Source organism: Podarcis pityusensis (genome assembly GCF_964106645.2).
Source record: "Podarcis pityusensis genome assembly, chromosome: 1".
Classification (NCBI taxonomy): domain Eukaryota; kingdom Metazoa; phylum Chordata; class Lepidosauria; order Squamata; family Lacertidae; genus Podarcis; species Podarcis pityusensis.
The window spans coordinates 22,363,189-22,386,639 of NC_138028.1; the positions used below are offsets into that span (position 1 = coordinate 22,363,189).

The 23,451-nt window shown below is 46.9% G+C and overlaps 1 protein-coding gene across 3 annotated transcripts in view; it reads right to left on the bottom strand.

The window, feature by feature from the left end:
* Positions 1-463: 463 nt before the first annotated feature.
* RIN3 (Ras and Rab interactor 3) overlaps positions 464-23,451 on the bottom strand; it is an 84,775-nt gene continuing 61,787 nt past the window's right edge. For 2 of the 3 annotated variants that reach the window (XM_081016939.1, XM_081016940.1), the window contains 3 exons: positions 21,542-21,673; positions 5,236-5,399; positions 464-3,676 (listed from right to left, as the gene is read on the bottom strand). In XM_081016939.1, coding sequence (XP_080873065.1) covers positions 3,368-3,676; positions 5,236-5,399; positions 21,542-21,673 — 605 coding nt within the window. In that variant the 3' untranslated portion in view covers positions 464-3,367. The other variant, XM_081016941.1, reaches the window with a different exon arrangement.

Here is a 23,451-nt window from a genome sequence, read left to right on the forward strand (position 1 = left end):
GATGCCCTGTTTCTCAAAGACATATAATTGAAATAGGATGCTGGACTAGATGGGCCACTTACCAAAGGTGTCATGGACTTTGAAGAAGCACAAACTCTGGGCAAAAAGGAGGAAAGAGCTAAGGGGAAGGCACATTTGGCAAACCCTCACCATGATCAACTCCCGCCCGGAAACCTATGTCTCCACTGTGGAAGGACGTGTGGATCCAGAATTGGCCTCCACAGTCACCTACGGACATACCGTTAAGACTGTGTTCATGGCAGACAATCTTACTCAGCTACAAGTGATCGCCAAAAGAGAAGATGCCCTAACTTCTGCAGGGACTCATTTTTTTCCCAGGGAGAAAAGGATTGCAGTGACATTTAAGGAAAACCGAAGCCTTTTGTATGGGATTTTAATGCCAAGGTCAAACGTTTTGGAACAGGAGCAGTTTTTCTTGGAGGAACGTTAGCAATGACAACTGTTTTAAACAGCATGGCTTTATATTATAAAATCACACAGCAATACAGCATCGTTAGAAGATTAAACAGGAAACACAGTCAGAGGATTCATTTCCAGGCCCTGAGTACAAAAGGTAGGGTGATAGCTGAGAGGCCACCCAGTGACCTTTGACTTTCTTTATCTGAGCTGTTGCAGACGACCCAAGCAAAATTACTGCGGCGAGCATTTGTGCCCTCCAAAGTCTTTGATTATGAACCAGACATTGCTCAAAATACATACAGTGACACAGGGAAATAAATACACATAAACAGGCATTACTGCAACAGTTTTGATAAACTGCTTCTGTATATCTAAGGTGGAGATGAAATATTTCTATACGAAACAAAAGAACACATTGTTGGAAGATGCGCCTTTTATAAAGTGACAGAAAAGGCCCTTTCTCCTCAAGATATCATCAGTCCAGCACAGTAGCTAACTTCCTAAAGAACTGGTTGATTTCAGGCTCTTTAGCAGCTCATGCCTCAACAGGCAGGGAGCAGTCAGTGGGTCGGACGTAACCGTGTGCTTTAGAAAATTATGGAGCAGCTTCCCAGGGTGAATCTGTTTCTAATGCTTTTAGACAGCTTAACTCTAACCTAGAGCTCTAGGGATAGGTTATGCCCCCAGTGCACTTTTCATTGCAGAATTGTCACAGAGGTAGACCAGCAACACCGTTCTTCTAGGGCATTGTTTCCTGCACAGCAGTAAACAATGTCTGCACATCTAACTCAAGTCACTGATGCAAAATATGACCCAGCAGTCGGCAGCCCACTTACAACTTCTCTGCTCAGAAAAACTGTGTAACACATATAATAGATCATGGAAGTTGCTACAGCTAAAATGAACTGAGGGGTGGGGAGTAACAATTAGCCACATGTACGATGCCAGTATTATTCACTCCAGGGGTGCATTTTTTAATATCGGAAGACTGTATGCATTGTGCGATTATAAGGCTATGCTGCAAACATCATATGTACTGAGCTGTACAACTTACATCCAGGCTGCCTAGGTTTGTTTTTGTGTCCGCTGTACAGACTTCTAAAAGACCCCCACATTTTTTCCACACAGGGTGACCAACAGCAGAAGAATATGCACCATTTATCTCAGTGGTAGCATCTCAAAAGCTGCATATGGTGTTACACAGATTCCCCCCCCCCCCCAGCCCTCCAATTTTAACTCTGAACATTTTGCTTTCATTGTTACAGAGCACAGAATTCCCATAACTAGCTGTTGCTTCTCAAGTCTCTCTTTGTCGCCACTTTCTCTGTGCACCTTTCTCTTCCTCTACTTCTGCCTCCCTCCCTCCGTGTAAAACTGCCTGCCCTTAAACGATTAGGTGGGATGTTCGTGGAAGGTAAAGAGAAGTGACTTCAATGTGGATTCAAGACGAAAACATTTCCACCACACTGTGTGATCTGATTCTCGATTCTGATTTGTGTCCTCGGTGGAATAAAAAAACACACCTCATTGTTTCTACACGTGTGTCAGCTCTGTGTCTTTTGCTTGTGAAAAAGCCACATGGAATCACTTCACCACATGCTGCTCTGTCACCAACAGCCAATGATGCAAGACAAAGCTTGAGCAATGGACATAATCATTTCACTTGTTTCTTTTCCAACTAAATTGGTTGTGCGGAAACTCTGGTCCTCCAGATGTTTCTGAACTACAATTCCCATCATCTCTGGCCATTGGCCATGCTTGCTAGGGCTGATGGGAAGTGTAGCTTAGCAAGCTTTGAAGGGTCAAATTCTCCCTATTCCTGAACTAAATGTTACAAGGAAGAGTAGGAAAGAAATACCCAGGGGCAGGGGCGCACTCTTTTAAAAATGTCTATTTAGACTTAATTTTATGTAGGCACCAAACTTTTATATCCAGGGTCTGCCTTACCACTGGGGAGGGTGGGGGGTGGGGAATGTTGGAGTCTTGTCAAAAGTGGTTCACATGTCACGTTAAACCATAGCTCAAATTATAATACGTTTAATGCAAAGATTTGTGCTAGTATTTGCTATTCAAAAGTCTTCATGGTGCTCCTCCCCTACCCCTTATTTCCTGGATAGAGGTAAAACAAATCAGGAAAACAAGCCATTAGGTGTGAAATACCACTTATGGTTTGTTGCTTGGCTTACCAGGCAGAGGGCCTTCTCGGTAGTGGTGCCCTCCCGGTGGAACACCCTTCCTTCAAATGTCAAGGAAATAAACAACTATCTGACTTTTAGAAGACATCTGAAGGCAGCCCTGTTTAGGGAAGTTTTTAAGGCCTTATGTTTTTATTATGTTTTTAGATATGCTTTAAGCAGCCCAGAGTGGCTGGGGTGTAAATAATAAAATTATAATTATTATTGTCATGATTTGTTAGGCGAGAAACAAACCATGAATACTTGGTTTGCATGAAACAGCAAGCTGGTCCCAAGTTTGTTTCCTTGGATGAGAAAGGAAAGGACGCCACATAGATTCACTTTATTATCTTTTTTTACTACTACAGGAAGGACCATTTAAATTTTCTTTGGTGGACCTTCTCTGATAATACTGATGATTTGATAACTGGATGGATTGATATATTGCCATTTGCCCATAATCACAAACCTACCTACTTTGTACCAGGGCAGCTGTCACAAAAGTTACATCATTTGCTCACGTTTTAAGGTTCTGAATTGTTCAAGTCCCCCCCCCCCTCCAAGAGTGAAAGCTGCTTGGAATATTCAATTTTCTGTGGAAAATGAATTCTGTTGAGAAAATGCCCCAGATGAAGATTTGCATAGGCTTTCGACCATCAGCATTCCGCTCAGAAGATGCACTTTGCTGTGCTCCTGGTGGAGATCAGGAAGTTTTGAAATGAAAAATGCCACGGCTGTTTGAACGAGTCTGCTACAAGAGAACAGCTTGGCTGTTATAAAACATCTGGGTCCTTGATAATGGGAACTGGTGGTTCCTCTCCACCCATCTCCTTATAAATAAAATGGAAAGTCGGCTTGGGCTCTTTGCTCAGGAGGTGGGATTTGATGCGGTGAGGAAGGGCGTCATCATCTAGCCGCAGGTTCTTGTTGTCAACCTGAACAAACAGCCCATAGTTCTGAGGCTCTGGGACTTCAAATTTCTCAGCGCACTGCTGGCTCAGCTGGTGCGTTGTTGAGTCAGTTCGGTAGGCCAGCGTCCTGGTGTTTGCCTCAGCCTCCATAAAGGAGATTGTGATGAAATCCTGGAAACAAGGAGCGTGGGTTATGTTATCCATAGATATTAAAATGACAATTGATAGATAGTGATCACTAATAGATACTGTGAATCTATCATAATCAACAACATACTATTGATGAGCAATAAAGGCTGTGAAGATGGCGAGGGGCCTGGATATGAAGTCCTATAAAGAAAAGTTGAAAGAGTTAGGTTTGTTTAGCTTGGAGATTAGATGATTAAGAGGTACCACAGCCACCGGCAAATATCCGAATGGCTGTCATGTAGAAAGTTTGAAGGAATTAGACACCTTTAGCCTGGAGAAGGGACAACTGAGGTCTAATCTGCGCTATACTTTTAAATCATGGCTTCCCTTAAAGAACTCTGGGACCCACAGTTTGTTTAGGGTGCTGAGAGTTGTCACGACTAGAGGCCCCCATTTCCCTCACAGAGCTATAATTCTCAGAGTTTCCTAGGGAGAAAAGACTGCCTGTTAAATCACTTTGGAAACTGTAGTTCTGTGAGGGGAGTAAGGGTCTCTCAATCAACTCTTTATTGTGCAGATGGGGACTATGAGTTGGCATGTTATGCCAAGTATCTGAGGGACTCTCTCCCAACTGTAAATCCCTTGAGGCCGGGGAATAGGGTATGGCATATGCTTTGTTTACAACAAATGAGAGTGCCCAGAATTCCTCGAGGGAAAGGCTGTGCTTTAAAGGCATAGTGAGTACACAGCCTTGGTGAAGAGAGCCAATATGGTATTTTATTCCTGTAGCAAAAGGGAGCTTTGCTGCCACCATGTGGTTGAAGGACAAGATGCTGAAAACTGCCTTTGAACTTAAAATTACCGTATTTTTCGCTCTATAGGATGCACTTTTCCCCCTCCAAAAATGAAAGGGAAATGTGTGTGCGTCCTATAGAGCGAATGCAGGCTCCTTGGCTTCAGCGATAGCAACGTGAAGCCTCCGGAGCGCAGAGGGAGCGCTCCCTCCATGCTCCAGAGGCTTCGCGTTGCTTTTGCTGAAGCCTGGAGAGCGAGAGGGGTCGGTGCGCACCGACCCCTCTCGCTTTCCAGGCTTCAGGGATAGCTGCCTGAAGCCTGTGGAGAGCAGCGCGAGTTCCCGCTGCGCTCCGCAGGCTTCAGGTTCCTTTCGCTGAAGCCGGGAGAGCAAAACTCTCCTGGCTTCAGCAGAGAGGGAGAGCTGCGCAGCGCCCCTTCAGCCAAGTGGGCGGAGAAATGGAAGGGGCTCCATTTCTCCTGCCACTTCGCTGAAGGGGCGCTGAGCAGAGATGGGGAGATTTTTTTCCCTTGTTCTCCCCCTCTAAAACAAGGTGCGTCCTATGGTCCAGTGCGTCCTATAGGGTGAAAATACGGTAGCTTCTCTTTCTCTCTGAAATGTATGAGTGCCACCCTAAACCACAGGCTCTCACTGCAGCTTACAAATAATAAACCAACAAGCTGAAATAAGATAGGATGCCAATTTCATCCTCACTAATGTGATTTGTGGCCTCTGCTTATTACATTTGTAAGTTAATGAATAATGAAGTTAACACAGATTGCTCTCCTTCATTTATTTATCTGCTAACCTGAACAGATGATCGGGAAGCCCGGGCTTTGTTAAGCGTTCTCCTTCTCTCCCAGCGGTGAATGGAATCTTGGACCTCTGAGCTCAGCTGCCGAGTGACTGTGATCTTATCATAGCTCTTGATAAGCTCTACTGCCCCATAAGTAGTGATTAAATAGTATGAGCCTAACAAAAAAAGAAAAAGAAAAAAAGTTAAAGAGCCCAAACCACTCGGTCTTGATTTTGTACTGCTTCATGCAACACATGACCTCTAGACATCCTTTATATTGTGCATTCAAGTTTACCTGTGTTCATGATGCAGTGGGGGGTTATATGTGATCATAGGATTGTAAAGTTAGAAGGGACCCCAAGGGTCATCTAGTCCAAACCCCTGCAATGCAAAAGAATTTCTGACATAGCCACTTCCGCCCTGCAAAGGAGGTGGTGTTGAGGGCTTCATGCCCCCACCACGATTGGCTAGCCAATCGGCTGGCTCAGGGGGCGTGACCTGCCCTATTTAATGCAGGCACGGCCGGGGATCTCCCTCTTTTTGCTGCCAGCTGCTCCTGTTTCCCACCCTCCTGCCCTTTAAGGTTTCCCTTCCTTGACCTTGCTATGGACCTTGGTTGGTCGCCGTTGAGGGGCCTGGTAGGATTTTTTCCACTTGGCAAATTGGCACCAGCCACTTGGTTTTCGCCTACCTCATCGTCACAACTTTCTTAGTATTGGTGGTTAGGCATTGGTATTGGTAGTGTTATGTAGATGGAAAATGGGGAGGAAGCGCCATCACCTGCCCCGCATATTGAAGGGTAGTCCGATAAAGGATTCTGGGGGGCGTGGCCCTGTCCGAAGCCTATGGAGGTGTGGGCCTAAGGCACGCTCGCCCGAGGGGTGACCCTGGGGGAGTTCCTAGCTGATGTGCATCAGCAAGACTCCCCCTACTGGTGGTTAACCTTCCCGGATTTCAAGCGGACGGGCTGAAGCCGGATATAGTTGGTTAGGACCAATGCCTAAGCCAATACCGCTCATCACCTGTAACCAATAAAGTTGTGGCTTTATTTAGCCCATTAACCTTAATAATTGTGTCATGTGTCTTTATTTCCATTGGGGAGGGGCGGGAACTTGCCACGCAAATGACTATCCAACCTCAGGGTATGGGCCTCTCACCAACCAAAGCAAATATTGCTAAATGGGAGCCAGGTTAAAAAAGATTATTTTTAAAAAAGCAGTATAGTGAGCCTTAACATGGCAAGGGACAATGCCAGCTGGAATCTGTGAACTGGTCCACAGCTTAGGGGAGGCAGTGCTGCTGCTGCAGAGACATTGGAAGTTCTCTTCTGCACAGTGCAGAATACACTTTGTAGATCAGAGGTGGCAAAAGGAATTAAAAGACTTCTGCCAAAAGGATGCAAGGTCTTCTGAGTAATTATATCTCTCTCTTGGAATAAATCGGTTCATACATAAGAGGAGATCACACCAATTCTCAAGAGGAGATTCAAACAGTTCCCAGCAATCCCCAAATGGTTTCTTTCTTTCTTTCTGTCAACAAGCTTCACTTAACTTCTCACTTCACAACTTCTTTGAATATTATTAGTGGTTGCAAATGTTTTGGGGTGCTCCTTTCCATCCAGTGCATATGCTGTTACTTCCTGCTGAAATCCTGTAACTTTCCAAACCACAAATGTTTGGAGGGTTGGGAGGGGAGAGTGGAGGCTGTCCCGCTTTTGTTGTGCTTCTTCCAGACAGCATTAATGCGGTAGGCATCTCAGAACAACTAATAAAGCAGAATGATTCCAATGATTCCACCACTAATAATAATAATAATAATAATAATAATAATAATAATAATAAAATATTTATACCCCGCCCATCTGGCTGGGTTTCCCCAGCCACTCTGGGCGGCTTCCAACAAACATTAAAAATACATTAAAATGTCACACATTAAAAACTTCCCTGAACAGGGCTGCCTTCAGATGTCTTCTAAATGTTAGGTAGTTGTTTATCTCTTTGACATCTGATGGAAGGGCGTTCCACAGGTTGGGCGCCACTTATTTGTTTGATTATTTGATTGTTGTTAGCCGCCCTGAGCCCGGCTTCGGCTGGGGAGGGCGGGATATAAATAAAATTTATTATTATTATTATTATTATTATTATTATTATTATTTGTCAGGGGTTCAGGGACAGAGGCACAGGGTAGGCAGGAGATGGAGAGCGATGGGGATGAATCCCAAGACAGCGAGGAAGAGGATGACAATGACTCAAGAGATTCCATGAGTCTTTCCAGCGAATCAGAGGATTCCCAGAAGGGGGCGCCGGTGGTCAAGGCCAGGGGAGCCCCAGGGGGGACGTGTCAGGAGCAGGGGGCCAGCGGGGGATCCCAAAGTGGCAGCTGGGCGTCAGGACCAGCCTCCCCGCCAGAGTGCAGCGAAGGGGGTGGAGGTTTCAGTGTATCAGGGGAAGCGGCTCCGGCAGCAGAGAAAGGAGGGAGGTCGGAGCAAGCCACCCTCCCGGAAGGGGAGGGGAGTAGTGAAGGGAGTAGTGTAGCTGTTAAAAGGAAGGTTAGAGGTTGGGCGCGCGCGCCAAGTTCAAATGTAGAGGCGCGCGGAAGTACAGGGAGCCCGGAGGAGGGGCCAGGTCCCAAAGCCCGCAGGAGGGGGCAAGAGCAGTCTGATTCCGCGTCAGAGGAATCCAGGAGGGGCGAAACCCCAGCGGGCAGAAAGACCCTGCGGAAAAGGAAAGAGAGAAAGAGGTGGAGCAGCGCAAGCCTCTTAAACTGGTGCAGGGGAGGGACGGATTCAGAGGGGACTTCAGCGGTCTAAGCCTAGCAGACGTAGGGCTGCGCGCCTCGGATGTGAAGCAAACAATGAACTGCAATAAACACTTTTGTATATAAGAAGAGATAGGCGTTGGTCTTTTGTGAGCTGAGACTTGAGGCAGCCTTGACAGTAAGTCCCCTCTCAAACACCGCAAAAAATTTTTTTTTGCAAAGCTCACGAAGTTTGGCAGACATGACTACTGAGGAGCAGATAACGACCCTGCAAAACGCAGTCGCTGAACTCTCCGTTGCAGTACGGGTCTCTCAGAAGACAGTTGCCGAAGCAGAAGCGCGATGCCAGGATCTGCAAGCCAGGTGGGATCAGGCGTGCAAACAGGGGTTCCCGGGGTCCAGATCAGAGGGAATCGGTCTTGGACGGAGGGGGGGCAATTTAGTAGCCCACTTCGATGGGAACCTGAAGCATTATCCCAATTTCAGAGCAGACGTCGTATACGCGCTGCATTTGCTTCGAAAAGACTTCAAAGATGAGGAGGAGAAAGTAGGCTTTATTGTGTCCCATTTGCATGGGGAAGCTAGAACCTGGTTACGCAATTTGTGGCGCGAAGATGGTCTTGCCTGCAGGGACTCTGATGAATTTATCAAAGCCATGGACGCTTGCTTCCAATCTACCGTTGACGTTGATGTGGCGCGCCAGGAGATGCATGGATTGCGGCAGGGCAAGGCTACAGTGCGTCAGTACCATTCTCGCTTTTTTGCATTGCTGAATGTGCTGGGCTGGGAAAAGGACTCCCTGGCAGTGAGAGACTTGTTCTGGGAGGGGCTTCATGGCTCAGTAAAAGATGAGCTGGCTAGGGGAGACAGACCTCAAACCCTAGCAGACGTCGTGCAGAGGGCACTCACGATAGGGGTGCGCCACGAAGAACGCCCTTGGCACAGTGAGGAGGGGCGTCACGTCCGCACACCAGCTAGAGCGCCTCCTTTTCTTCCCAGGGACCTGGGACGTACAAATCCCTCGCCTATGCTGAAGGGAGGGGAGGAACCAATGGAGCTGGGTGGTGCAAAGGCTCAGACAGCTGCCGGAGCCTCAGCGTCCGGAGCAGTCAAGGCGAAGCCTCCTAGAGGGACCAGGAAGTGTTACATCTGTGACAGTGCACAGCACATGGCTAAAGAGTGTCCCCAGAGGTTTCAGAAGCACACTGCAGCCTTAGCAACAGTAACAGGGGAAGCTTTCCAAGGAGAGCAGTTTCAGGGAAACGAGAATGCCTGGCTGGAAGCAGAGATGCTGGGGCTCCGCCAGGCAAGTCAGTGAAGCAGTCCCCAGCGCTTTTGCAGCCTACAGACCCCTTACCACCCAAGCCAGTGGTGCAGCTCACTGCTACTCTCCAGCTACCTAATGGACTCACCCTGGAAGTCCCCATTACGATTGACTCAGGGAGCAACGCAGACTTCGTGGGGATGCAGTTCATCAAGCAGCATCGCATAGCGCTACTACCAGCCACGCTGCCTCTGAACGTCGTCACGGTAGATGGCAGGAAGTTGCTGGGCGGGCAAGTGGTACAACAGACGCCACCCATGCTGCTGAAAATTGGGAATCATCGCGAGGTCATCAGTTTCAATGTCACCCAACTGTCAGACACGCCTATAGTGTTAGGCATGAGTTGGCTGGATAGACACAGCCCATCATTAGCGTGGTACCAGCGGCAGCTCACCTTTGGCTCGTCCTACTGCGCACAACATTGCATCCAGACCGGCCAGGAGGAGGAGGGCCAGGAGGAAGGGCAACAGTTGCATCTAGGCATGGTGCAGGCAGTGCCCCACAAGTACAAGGGGTTTTTGGAGGTCTTCTGCGAAAAGGAAGCTGACCAATTACCACCCCACCGGCCCTACGACTGTGCAATTGACCTCTTACCAGGGGCGACGCTGCCGACTGCGAAGCTGTATTCCATGTCTGAAGATGAGATGCAGGAACTCAGGGAGTTCATAGATCACAATTTGAAGCGGGGATTCATCCGAGAATCCAAGGCAGTGGGGGGCAGTCCTGTGTTTTTCGTGAAGAAGAAGGACACGCCCCAAAAAAGGCTCATTGTGGACTATAGGGCCATAAACTCGATGACAAAGCCCAAGGCCTTCCCCATGCCCAAGATTGACGACCTGCTCGCGACGGTGAGGAAGGGGAGGATCTTCACCAAGTTGGATCTACGCGGAGCATACAATCTAATACGCATGAGGGAAGGTGACGAGTGGAAGACGGCCATGTTCACGCCGCTGGGCACCTATGAATACAGAGTTATGCCGTTCGGTCTCCAAAATGGCTCCCACTGTTTCCAAGCATTCATGCACCACGTGCTAGCAGGACTCCTCTACAAGAAGTGCGTATGCTTCCTCGACGACATTCTGATCTTCTCAGAATCGCAGGAGACTCACGAGAGAGACGTAAAGGAGGTCCTGCAGAGGCTACGGGAGCACAGACTCTACGCCAAACTGGAGAAGTGCCAGTTCGACGTGACGGAGGTGGATTTCCTGGGCTACCGGCTGTCCGACAAGGGACTAGCCATGGACAGCGCCAAAGTCCGCGCGGTGTTAGACTGGAATAGCCCGCGCAATCGGAAGGAGGTCCAGAGGTTCGTCGGCTTCGCCAACTTTTACCGCAAGTTCATCAGGGGTTTCGCGAAAGAGACGGCAGCTATCACGGACACCCTCAGTTCCAAGAAGAAAAAGTTCACCTGGACGGACCAGGCGGAGCAGTCCTTCAGGAGACTTAAGAGTCTCTTCGCGTCCGAAGACCAGCTGCTACACGTGAATCCCGGCAGGCCCATGCGGGTTGAGACTGACGCATCTGACAGAGCAGTGGGGGCCGTCCTCTTGCAGGAAGATCCGCAAGGGAACTGGAGGCCCTGCACTTTCTATTCCCGGAAGCTCAGCAAGTCGGAACAGAACTACACCATCTGGGACAGGGAGTTGTTGGCCATCCACGCGGCTTTCAAGGCGTGGCGGCACTTCCTCATCGGAGCCAAGCACACCGTGCAGGTCCGTACGGACCACAAGAACCTAGAGTATTGGCGCACGGCGAAGCTCCAGAGCCAGAGGCACATGAGATGGGCGGAGTTCTTTGCGGATTTCGATTTCCGGATAGAGTATATCCCGGGAGACAACAACGTCATAGCGGATGCGCTCTCCAGGAAACCGCAGTATCTCGAGGAAGCGGCACCAGTGGCAGCCAGGCACATTTTCGCACCGCAAGCGTGGGCGTGCGCTTCCGCCGCCGTGGACCTGGACGCGGTACGACGCGCGCTACAGACGGATCCGTTCGCACAATCCAAGATGGAGGAGGTGCGACGAGGGACAGCAAAGGACGGCGAATTCCAGATACGCGACGGCCTGCTGACCCGCAAAGGTGCTCTCTACGTGCCGGGAGACGATCTCCGCGCGAAGGTTTTACAGCAGTTACACGACGCACCCAGCGCGGGTCACTTCGGCAAAGAAAAGACGGCGGACTTAGTAGCCAGAGACTTTTGGTGGCCCCAGATGCGGGGAGAGGTCGCGGATTACGTCACCAGGTGTGACACTTGTCAGAGGTCCAAGCCAGTGCACAAGAAGCCAGCGGGATTGCTGGAACCGCTGGAGACGCCACTACAGCCGTGGGAAAGGGTGGCGCTGGACTTTGTTACTGATCTGCCCAGTTCGCAGGGCAAGACGGCGGTGCTTGTGGTTGTAGATCTGTTCACCAAGATGGCGCACTTCATTCCTTGCGCGAAGGTGGCAACAGCGGAACAGACCGCCAAGCTGTTCATAGACCACGTGTTCCGGGTGCACGGCTTACCGCGGTCCATCCTGTCCGACCGGGGTCGCCAATTCATTTCCAGTTTCTGGCAGAAGCTCCTGGGCATCCTGAATGTCAAGATCAACTTAGCGTCGGCGAGACACCCGCAAACCAACGGCCAAGCGGAGAGGGTCAACGCCATCATGCAGCAGTACCTGCGATGTTACGCCAATCAAAAGCCTGCAACTTGGGTGGACTACTTACCGATGGCCGAGTTTGCCTACAACAACACGAAGCACGCGTCAACGGGGGTGACACCGTTCTTCGCCAACAATGGGCGACATCCCAGAACTTTCCCGGCGTTGGAGACAACGATGCAGGGGGAGTCGCAGGGAGCTGAGCATTTAGCAGCAGAATTGCAGGAGGTCCACGAGGAGCTACGACGGCACTTGGAACTAGCTAAACACGCCTACAAAGTGCAGGCAGACAGGCACAGGAGGGCAGGAGAAGACATCCAGGTGGGGGACTGGGTATGGTTAGCAGCCCAGGCGGTGCTGGCCAAGTCGTTAGCTAAGAAGAAGCTAGGACACAAACAGCTAGGGCCATACCAAGTTGAGGGCAGGATCAATCCCGTAGCTTTTCGGTTGACCCTCCCAGAAGATTCCCGAATGCACCCGGTCTTTCATAGGTCAGTGCTTACACCCTACAAGGCCCCACACAGATTTCAGGAGCCAGGGACGGCACCAGACCCACGTAGAAAGTCACCGGGGGGGGGAGTCACCGAGGACCCCGACACTCAACGAGGTCACGGAAATTCTGGACTCGAGATGGGGGGAGGAGGGAGTGGAATACCTCCTCGCCAGGGAAGGTACCCCGGCCAGCGCCAACAGTTGGGTGCCAGATTATGCTCTGGAGGAACCTCTTCTTAAAGACGAGTTCCATGCACTCTTCCCACACAGGCCCATGCCAGCGGAGTATTTTGACGACTGGCTTTTTACGCCCACACTTTCAGGCAGCACCTTCCGGGGGTTCTCCTCCGCAGAGGAGACCACGCCGGAATCGAGCCCTCCAAGGGGATCGTACTCGGGGGTGGACACGGACCGCTCTTATTGGTGGGACGATCAACCAGAAGTGGGGTGGCGAAGGGGGCCTTGGCAAGCAGCATCGCCTGAAGTAACAGGGGGAGGGAAGGGTTTGGATGTGTTGGGGGAGGACCCCGGTTTCGAGCACTCATACACTGAACTGGAAGCAGAGGAGATCGACGTCGACGAACTGTATCCAGCATCTACCCCCGCTACAACGGAGCTCCCGGAACCTGCGCCCAAGCAGCAGGAGGGGGGAAGGGGGGGGGCTTCGAGGGGGGGATGGATGTCAGGGGTTCAGGGACAGAGGCACAGGGTAGGCAGGAGATGGAGAGCGATGGGGATGAATCCCAAGACAGCGAGGAAGAGGATGACAATGACTCAAGAGATTCCATGAGTCTTTCCAGCGAATCAGAGGATTCCCAGAAGGGGGCGCCGGTGGTCAAGGCCAGGGGAGCCCCAGGGGGGACGTGTCAGGAGCAGGGGGCCAGCGGGGGATCCCAAAGTGGCAGCTGGGCGTCAGGACCAGCCTCCCCGCCAGAGTGCAGCGAAGGGGGTGGAGGTTTCAGTGTATCAGGGGAAGCGGCTCCGGCAGCAGAGAAAGGAGGGAGGTCGGAGCAAGCCACCCTCCCGGAAGGGGAGGGGAGTAGTGAAGGGAGTAGTGTAGCTGTTAAAAGGAAGGTTAGAGGTTGGGCGCGCGCGCCAAGTTCAAATGTAGAGGCGCGCGGAAGTACAGGGAGCCCGGAGGAGGGGCCAGGTCCCAAAGCCCGCAGGAGGGGGCAAGAGCAGTCTGATTCCGCGTCAGAGGAATCCAGGAGGGGCGAAACCCCAGCGGGCAGAAAGACCCTGCGGAAAAGGAAAGAGAGAAAGAGGTGGAGCAGCGCAAGCCTCTTAAACTGGTGCAGGGGAGGGACGGATTCAGAGGGGACTTCAGCGGTCTAAGCCTAGCAGACGTAGGGCTGCGCGCCTCGGATGTGAAGCAAACAATGAACTGCAATAAACACTTTTGTATATAAGAAGAGATAGGCGTTGGTCTTTTGTGAGCTGAGACTTGAGGCAGCCTTGACATTATTATTATTATTATTATTATTACCGAGAAGGCCCTCTGCCTGGTTCCCTGTAGCTTTGCTTCTCGCAGTGAGGGAACCGCCAGAAGATCCTCGGCGCTGGACCTCAGCGTCTGGGCAGAACGATGGGGGTGGAGACGCTCCTTCAGGTATACTGGGCCGAGGCCGTTTAGGGCTTTAAAGGTCAGCACCAACACTTTGAATTGTGCTTGGAAACGTACTGGGAGCATTGTACTGTATTTCATCAAGAAAAGGTTGCAGAATACACCTGCTATAAAATACAAAGTGCTTTGCCGCCTCATTGCATATTTCACTGTTACTGAATGACAGTGCCAGTCCCTGCAGAGGAAACTTAGTTGGGCAGGGATAAGTTACAGGCACCTGCTGCTGCTGCTGCCATCACCACTAATATTCATGAGACAGTCATTGAGAATATGTGCTTCGGCAGCACATATACTAAAAAAATTGTAACGATACAGAGAAGATTAGCATGGCCCCTGCGCAAGGATGACACGCAAATTCGTGAAGCGTTCCATATTTTTTAAATAAAAATGAATGTATTGCCTAGAATGTTGTTTTTGTTTCAAACATTGCAAATTTTGGACAAAATGGATTGCTTCAAGAAGTGGCAGAGAGATATTTCTAGATTTGTCTGGCAGGGCAAGAAGCCCAGAATAAAATTTAAAATACTAACGGATGCAAAGGAAAGAGTTGGATTTACCCTGCCAGACCTTAAACTTTATTATGAATCAGCAGCTTTTTGCTGGCTGAAAGAATGGCTGCTTCTTGAAAACACAGACATTTTGGACTTAGAAGGTTTTAATAATGTATTTGGATGGCATGCATATTTGTGGTATGATAAGGTCAAAGCACACAAAGCATTTAAAAATCATATTGTCAGGAAAGCATTGTTTAATGTCTGGATAAGATATAAGGATCTATTGGAAAATAAAACCCCAAGGTGGCTGTCACCGATGGAAGCGAAAGCACAGAAAAAGCTCAATATGGAGGCCAAATGGCCGAAATATTGGGAAATTCTGGAACAAGAGGGAGATAGATTGAAACTGCAGAGTTTTGAGAAACTAAAAAACAAAGTGCGAGATTGGCTTCATTATTATCAGATAATGGAGGCATACAATTTGGACAAGAAAATTGGCTTCCAGGTGGAAAAATCAAAATTAGAAACAGAACTGTTAGAACCCAAAACTAAGATTTTGTCAAAGATGTATAACTTGCTGTTGAAATGGAATACTCAGGATGAAACGGTGAAATCTGCTGTGATTAAATGGGCACAAGATGTTGGACATAACATAATGATGGCTGACTGGGAACAGTTATGGACCACAGGTATGAAGTTTACGGCATGTAATGCCTTAAGAGAGAATATTATGAAAATGATATACAGGTGGTACATGACACCAGTCAAGCTTGCAAAAATCTATCATTTGCCCGATAATAAATGTTGGAAATGTAGAGAAACTGAAGGTACATTCTTTCACCTTTGGTGGACGTGCCCAAGGATTAAGGCTTTCTGGGAGATGATTTATAATGAAATGAAAAAGGTATTTAAATATACCTTCTTGAAGAAACCAGAGGCCTTTCTCCTGGGCATAGTCGGCCAATTGGTGCCAAAGAAGGACAGAACTTTCTTTATGTATGCCACAACAGCAGCAAGAATACTTATTGCAAAGTATTGGAAGACACAAGATCTACCCACTCTGGAAGAATGGCAGATGAAGGTGATGGACTACATGGAACTGGCGGAAATGACTGGCAGAATCCGAGACCAGGGAGAAGAGTCGGTGGAAGAAGATTGGAAGAAATTTAAAGACTATTTACAGAAATACTGCAAAATTAATGAATGTTAGAATGATGTCAGAATGAAGTTAAGTGGTTTTAGCAGCAATGTTATAAAGGTGTATGTAAAAATGGATTGTTAATAGGTGAGAATCTAATGCTATAATATATTAAGTTAAAGGATTAAGACAAAAACAAAGAGGGAAAGGAATTGCTGAATTAACCAATTGAATTGGAATACAAAAAAGGGAGGTGAGAGGAGGTCAGGGAAGTAAGGAAATGAAATGTAAGGTACGGAAAGATTGATTTGTTTTTAAGTGTTTTTTATCTTTTTTCTGTATTTTGTATTTTGTATTTTTTCTCTTTTTTATTTTTTTTGTTTCTTTTCTTTTTATCTATGTAACCTTTTGTTTTTGAAACCTTAATAAATATCATTTTTAAAAAAAGAGAGAATAAAGGTAGCAAGAAGAGCAATTATTCTGGCTGGCGTAGGTAGATATGTTGCTATGTGCCAGGCATGGACGTAGCCAGGATTTTTGTTGGTGGGACAGGCCCTCAGTTAGCTATGATTTTTTATAGATTTAGGGAGGGGCAGCCCCTTGGCTGGCGTGCTCTGGTCCATGGGGTCACGAAGAGTCGGACACGACTAAACGACTAAACAACAACAAGACCCTTGGCTATGCCCATGATGCCAGGAGAGGAGGGGAACCTGAATCCTTAAAGGGAGACATGGTGATTGATGACTGACTGAAAATGCAAATATTGAAATATTACCATCATTGGAAGTGGCCAGCAGATGGCACCCAAGCAACATACAATTCTGGAACCAACAACGGAGTTTCAGGAAGATAGATTGGGTTTATCCTTGCACAATCTGCTATTCAAAATAGTGCAAGGAACATCACCTTATCATGCAGCTTGCCACTAGTTGTACCTAATTAGCACTCCACTTTCTGGTTCCTTCCAGTTCCATCTAACTCAAGAGGTACAAACATTCCCCTTTGGCAGATGTTTTGCAAAATTCTTCATCCCAAGTATTTCTTCTCTCCATTGTTAGAGCTCTTCCCTCTTAAACAGTAATTTAGTGCCCATCTACCCATTTGCTAATAACATTGTGCTAGTTTCTTTTCACATGTGAAGTGGTGTGTGTGTGTGTGTGTGTGTGTGTGTGCGCGCGCGCTTTTGCCGTTGCAGAAGCTGTTCACAATCCAACAGATTATCTGTTATTTTTTTAACAGAATCTGGATAAGAATCTTTCAAGATCTAGCAATTCCTACTAGAGAGGTGGATCAGATCTTTCTTGAATTCTATTTGTCTGAATTATAATTAGAGTTGTATTTAGTCAGTTGACTAAAAAGGTTCAAATATTGCAATCCTGTACACAGTTTCCTGGGAGTAAGGCTGCAATCAATCATTATTATTATTATTATTATTATTATTATTATTATTATTAGAATTAGAATTTATACACCAGCCTATACCCAGAGGTCCCACTTACCTGGGAGTAAGTCCTATTGTTTCGACTTCTGAGTAGAAACGTATGTGATTGCATTGCAAGTCCATTAATTGTGAACATTTTCGCTGATTAAATTAATCAATTTAATTAATAGACTGATTGCTGAACTAATGCCAAAGCAGCAGGTGAATAAAACAATATTTCTGAAGGAAATAATTTTTGGGTTTTTTATTATTAGGTGTTGAAGAAGAATTCTCCTCAGCAGAAGCACCCTCTCCTTGGCAAGAGAGGAAGCTGATGAACTCCAGCCACTCAGGTTTTTTTTGTAAACACTTGTCTAAAAAACAATTAATGACTTTATCTTATTTTTAAATCTACTGCCTGATAAATTAGGAGCACCTCAAAAGCTCAAATATTTTTGGCCAATCTAACCAATTTGATGCGACAACTAAATATCACAGGCAGCCCTAATTTTGCCAGCTGTTTTTTAAAGCCTGATGTACTGCTTTTAGGGGAGGGGAATGATTTAAATAAACCCTAAATCATAAGATGCATAACTGATCACAAATTAAGCCCCACTGAATCCGAAATAAAAAGTTAAGCACATAATTATCTATCCTGTTATAATCAAAGGGACTTCCCCCATGTATGTATTTGCCTGTGTCCAGGTTGAACCCATTAAAGACAAATGCCACCACCACCTACCCACACAGAGGGTAGCAAGAGAGAGAGAGAGAGAGAAAATGCACCACCGGAAACATTGCATATGTCAATTTCTATGGATATACTGAATTCAATGGGACTTACAAGTTCTGAGTGGACACGGTTAGGATTGCACTGTAAATAAATTTGGCTGACATTTCACTGGAGAATGATATTTTCAGAAGAACGGCTTGCTCTTAAAACGCAGCAGCTGATGTGTTTAGAGACTCACTTAAGTTTTTCCTGAAGGGTAGCTGGGTAAGGTTGCTGCAGTGAAACAGCAACAGCAAAGGACCTAGAGCAGAACAGCGTACGCTGGCAGATTTACAGCACAGCCCCACTCATGTAAGCAAACCCCACTGAACTCAATGGGGCGTTTACAGTGTGATGAGCTTTCATGGGGTAGATTGCACACCATCTGAGAGCTACCTGTGCACACACAGAGACAGAGGTGTAGAGCGATTAATGGCATCAACAACGAGGCCAAAAGGTCATGAAATGTAAGAGGTGCAATCTATGACAGCCTCCCCCAACCTGGAGCCCTAGACTATGATGCCCATCATCCACAGCCAGCATGGCCAATGGCTGGGGATGGTGGGGATTATACTCTGAAACAGGTGGAGGGCACCAGATTGGGGAAGGCTGAACTATGGCCTTTCTATGCAAAACTCCAGATGTATGCAAAATAAGCACTGCAACCATTCACAACAATATCTTTCCAAATGCATGTTGTTCTGCTCCCTTCGGGGACATCGCTAGGCTTTTATTACCTAGGCAGCAACACTGTCAAAGGGACCTATTTATTTGCGCAAGTGTCCTTGGGGATCCCTGGGGCATATGACCAGGTGGCAAGTTACTAAAGATACAGCACTTTTAATCAGTGCGACAATTAAAGCCCTCCCAGAAACCTTAGTCTTCAAAGAAATACAGACTGATGTGTTGGTGGGAGAACCAGTTCCTGAAGGACATGGAGGTGGGGGCAGAAGAGGCACTGCCTCAGTTAAAAAACTGGGTGTCCAGCCCTGCTGTGGTGCTCCTGCAAAAGTGCTGCATGATGGTGTTTGATGCTGTTCTGTCTTTACAACTAATCAAGCCTGGGATCTGGCCAAATCTAGATGGAATACCACATTTCAGAGGAGCCCACTGTATCCTATTCGGAGCTCCTTAGAGGAACAGCCAGATATATATTTTTTAGTAATTAGCTTTAATTATACTCTGTTGTTGTCGTCGTCATAAATATACACTCAACTCTTCTTTGCCTGTGATGGAAGGCATAGATGGGCAAATCGGCCTATTTCTGTCCCATGTTGCTTTCTCCTATATGCAAAATAGTAATAAATGGGCTGGTCTGTCCAACTTATGTGCAGATTTTCTTTTTAAAAATATTTTTTAAAAATCCATAACATCCTTGTAAGGCTACCCTGGGATACAATATACAGAAGAAAAGGTAGCCATCTTCTCCGCATGATTCTCCAGGAAGGGACGGCACATTATGATGCACAGTGGCTTCCTATGAGGATTTCAAATGGCCTTTTTTACCACGCAGACACAATGAAGTTATTAGCTGCTCCAAGCAGCTGTAAAACTTTTTAAAAGAAAGAAGGCAGTCCTTGGACTATCTTTTGAGCATGTTGCCAGACCCTAGCATACATCAGCTCATCATATGGGAAATTCCACATATCTATGTTCTGGGCCGTGAATGGGTCTGGTGATCCGAAATGGATAGGCTTGCTCCCCAAAGCGGAGCGAATTGGAATCCTTTGACATCCCTAATGGAAACATGAGAAGAGTCCTGGTGGAGGAGACCAAAGGTCTATCTAGCCCAGCATCCTACTCTCCCAGTGGCCAACTAGACTCCTATGAGAAGTCCTCAAGCAGGACAGGAGTGTTGTGGGACTCTGATACTTGTGCTCCCCAGAAATTGGGATACAGAAGCATACTGCCTTTGATTCTGAGGTCATATAAAGCCATTATGGCCAACAAGAGACTTATCTTCCAAACACTTGTCGAATCCCCTTTCAAAGCCACCCAAGTTGAAGGCAATCACTCCATTTTGTGGCAGGGAATTTGGTAGTTTAACTGTGTGTGAAGAAGTAGTTCCTTTTGTCTGCCCTCCATTGTCTGCCCAGTTATGCCTTCCTCCTCAAAACCTTGAGCATAGTGTTAAGGTCACATGAAAGAAGAGAGGGGGAAAGCTCACTCAGTGGCAGAGCACGTGCTGTGCATGCAAAAGGTCCCAAATTCATTTCCTGATTGGTAGCTCTCTCTCTCTCTCTAAGCCACTGTAGGTCAATGTATGAAGTGGCTCTGGTATAACAGCCCAAAAACCTATGTCACACAATCAAACTGTTGTGCAAACCAAAAGCATTCCCACATCCACCATCCAAGGGCCATCTGCTGTCATGTGAATCTGGCACTCCCAGTAGCCACTTGTGATCATGGCTGCAGATCTCAGGAGATGAAGAATGAACAAATAAAAAAGTAAGGGGGAATCTTGGTGGCTCTAGGATGGCACCCTGAGTGGGACCTTCACAACCTTAAAGAGCCAGAAGTAGTCTACAATGCGTTATACGTAGGGCTGCCTCTGAAGATAGTTCGGAAACTTCAGCTGGTGCAGAATTCAGTGGCCAGGTTGCTCACTGGGACAAGACAGTTTTAGCACATGTCGCCAATCCTGGCCTGAATGCACTGGCTGCCAATTACTTTCTGGGTCCAATTCAAAGTGCTGGTTTTGACCTATAAAGCTTTAAACAGCTCAGGACTGCAATACCTCAAGGACCACCACTGCTCATATGAACAGACCTGGACCATGAGATCATCCTCTGATGTGGAAAAATAATAAGAAAGGACTGGATAGTACTGTGAACATCATAAGGTTAGATTTGTGGACATTAAAACAGCAGTAAGAAGCAAGAAGTTGATTGGATCCCTTCAGAACTTGAAATATGGGTACCCCCAACAAAAATTTAAAATTCGGCTCTGTAATTTGGAATTTATGTAATTTGGTTTGATTTGATGTGATTGGTCGGTTAATAAAAAATTATTCTTAAAAAAAAAAAAAAGAGATCATCCTCTGAGATCATTCTTCTTTGTGTGCCTCCTCCACAAGAACTCCGGAGGGTGCCAACATGAGAAGGGTCTTTTCTGCAGTGACTCCCTGCTTGTCCAATGGTCTCCCCAGGAAGGCTCACCTGGTGCCTTCATCAAGCAGCTTTAGGCACCAGGAGAAAATGTTCCTCTTCAACCAGGCCTTTGGCTGATTGAAATCCAATGCCCTTTTAAATGTGTTGTGGGAGGAGGGATTATTGGTTTGCTGTTGTTCTTATTTTTATTATCTACTTTGTGCTTTTTATATTGTAATTTTATGCTGTGAACCATCCTGAGATCTACGAATGAAGGGTGATATACAAATTTAATTGATAATCATAATAAGTCTCTTAGGCTGCATTTGATCCTTCTGCATACTCTGTACAAAGTAGAAACGCTACCAATGTTAGGATGGTGGCCTTGGCAAATGTCCTCTGGTGCCGGCCCTGCCACTGGCCACTAGCTGAAGAGCAGATGTAAAGTTGGGATAAACATTTACAATTATGGTTGCTGGGCAGCTTGTACTCATTTCTGCCAGTGGTGTGCCCATGCGAACCTCCACCCTCTCTCCTCCCTCTGCCACAAAGGAGGTCTTTCATACCTTCACCCAGCTGCAGTGCAGGGTCCATGAGTTCCATCATGTACTCCACATTCAGAAGCACCTCTGGCAGGTCGCTGCGGGCGAGTACGTACATGAGCACCGGGAGGAAGTCATCTGCCCCGTAAAGCTTCCCTGAAACAAGAAGAGGCCTATTCAGATAACACAACTGAGCAGGCTGAGAGCTGATTTCAACATTCAAAACCGACATGCAGTAAGAGAAGAGAAGAGAAGAGAAGAGAAGAGAAGAGAAGGCAAAGGCCCAACAGTTGGCCCCCACCATGCACAACCTGCGTTAGCCTAGGTTAATGTGCAAATCAGTCCTTCTCACAGATTTTGTAGAGCAGCTGTGCTTCATAGCTGCCAAATCACAGATTAGGAAACAGGGCTGATGAAGATGTAAATGTGCAAATGAATTTGCCAGCAGTACAGGTTTTCATACTCTCCCAGTGGCTTCATTACTGCGAGAAAGAACCGTATTTTGGAAAATCGTATTTTGGAATGAATTTAAGAGCATGAGGGAAGCCCTGTTGGATGAGGCCAAAGGCCAACTAGCCCACCATCCTGTTTCCAACCAAATCCTGTGCTGGCTGGTCCAATGGAGCAAATAGCCACACTATCCTCAGCCTGCCTGCAATGAGCCTCCACCTTATATGAAAAAGTCTGATGTACAGGGGATTTCTACAGTCAGTGCTTGCTAAAAAGAAAAAGAAAAAAGCATGGTCTGGAAAACGCTGTCATGCAACTGACCCCTTCAATGGCCCAGAAGCAGCTGTGTAAGGCAATGCAAGAAAGGAGAAACGGATAGTCTGAATCTATTGTTTGTAATGTGTGAATGGTCAGATGCAAATCTGAGACACACGAATGGTGGATATGCTTTAGGAATCTCAGTGTGTATGGGACAGTTTTTCATCCACACCTTTGCACATTCCAAAAGTGTGTGTTATTTCCTTAGAAACGTTTTGAGAGTTATGTATTAAGAAAAATAACATCAAAAGCAACCTTCAATTTCTGTTTGCAGGGTTCACAGTCATTTTCTTCCATGCACTACTATTACAGCCATCCATCTCTAAAAGACCAAATGTTGAAGGTCCTTTAAAATTATTGCCACCGTGAATTTGCTGCCGTGATAGAAGATAGGCTTCCCTTTATTCTCACTGGCCACATTCCACCCCATGTTTAAGCGCACTTTAGTCTATTCAAATCAATAAGCTTAAATATGCTTAGCTGTGCATGAGTTTGTGGCCATTGGCTTGATACAAGTATTTCCTATGAAACACATTTCCTTATATGTCAGGCAAAGTCAATAGGGGTTTTATTTGAAGCTGACGGTTATACTCAGCTGCAGCCTTATATAAATATTCTTCTGTTCCCTCATCAAAAAATAAATAAACTTTAAGTAAACCAGAGAATATATGTAGAAAGGGAAAGCCAGTTCAGTTAAAACAAAGTGGTGGAACGCTCGAGTGCTAAGACTCTCTTTATAAACAAAATCTTATGCTGTTATTAGCTGGGCTCTGTACGTTATGAGAGTCATGTTTCCTGCTGTGCAAAAAATACACAGCCAGGTTGTCAAACATTTAAAAAGGCTTCATTGTTCAGTGGGTGTTTTGGCAAAATGTTTCCTTTGTACAGTATTGCAGTTTCTGGTACTGAGGAAGTCTCAGGTGGGTGTGGATGGAGTGCCGAATTTAGCTGCAAGAAGTAGGCATCGATGAAAGGGCAGGATCAGCAGTTAATATGGCCAACGCATTCCTTCAGATCTGGCTTAGAGTGGCCATTTATTCAGCCAGGCTTATAGGATGCTCTGACATTTTGTGCAGGGTCACTTGTATTGATCTGTTTGCTGTTGTATTGCCATGCTTTAAAGCTTTCATTTTAAAAATGCTTGTGCTGGTTGTGTTATTGCTTTT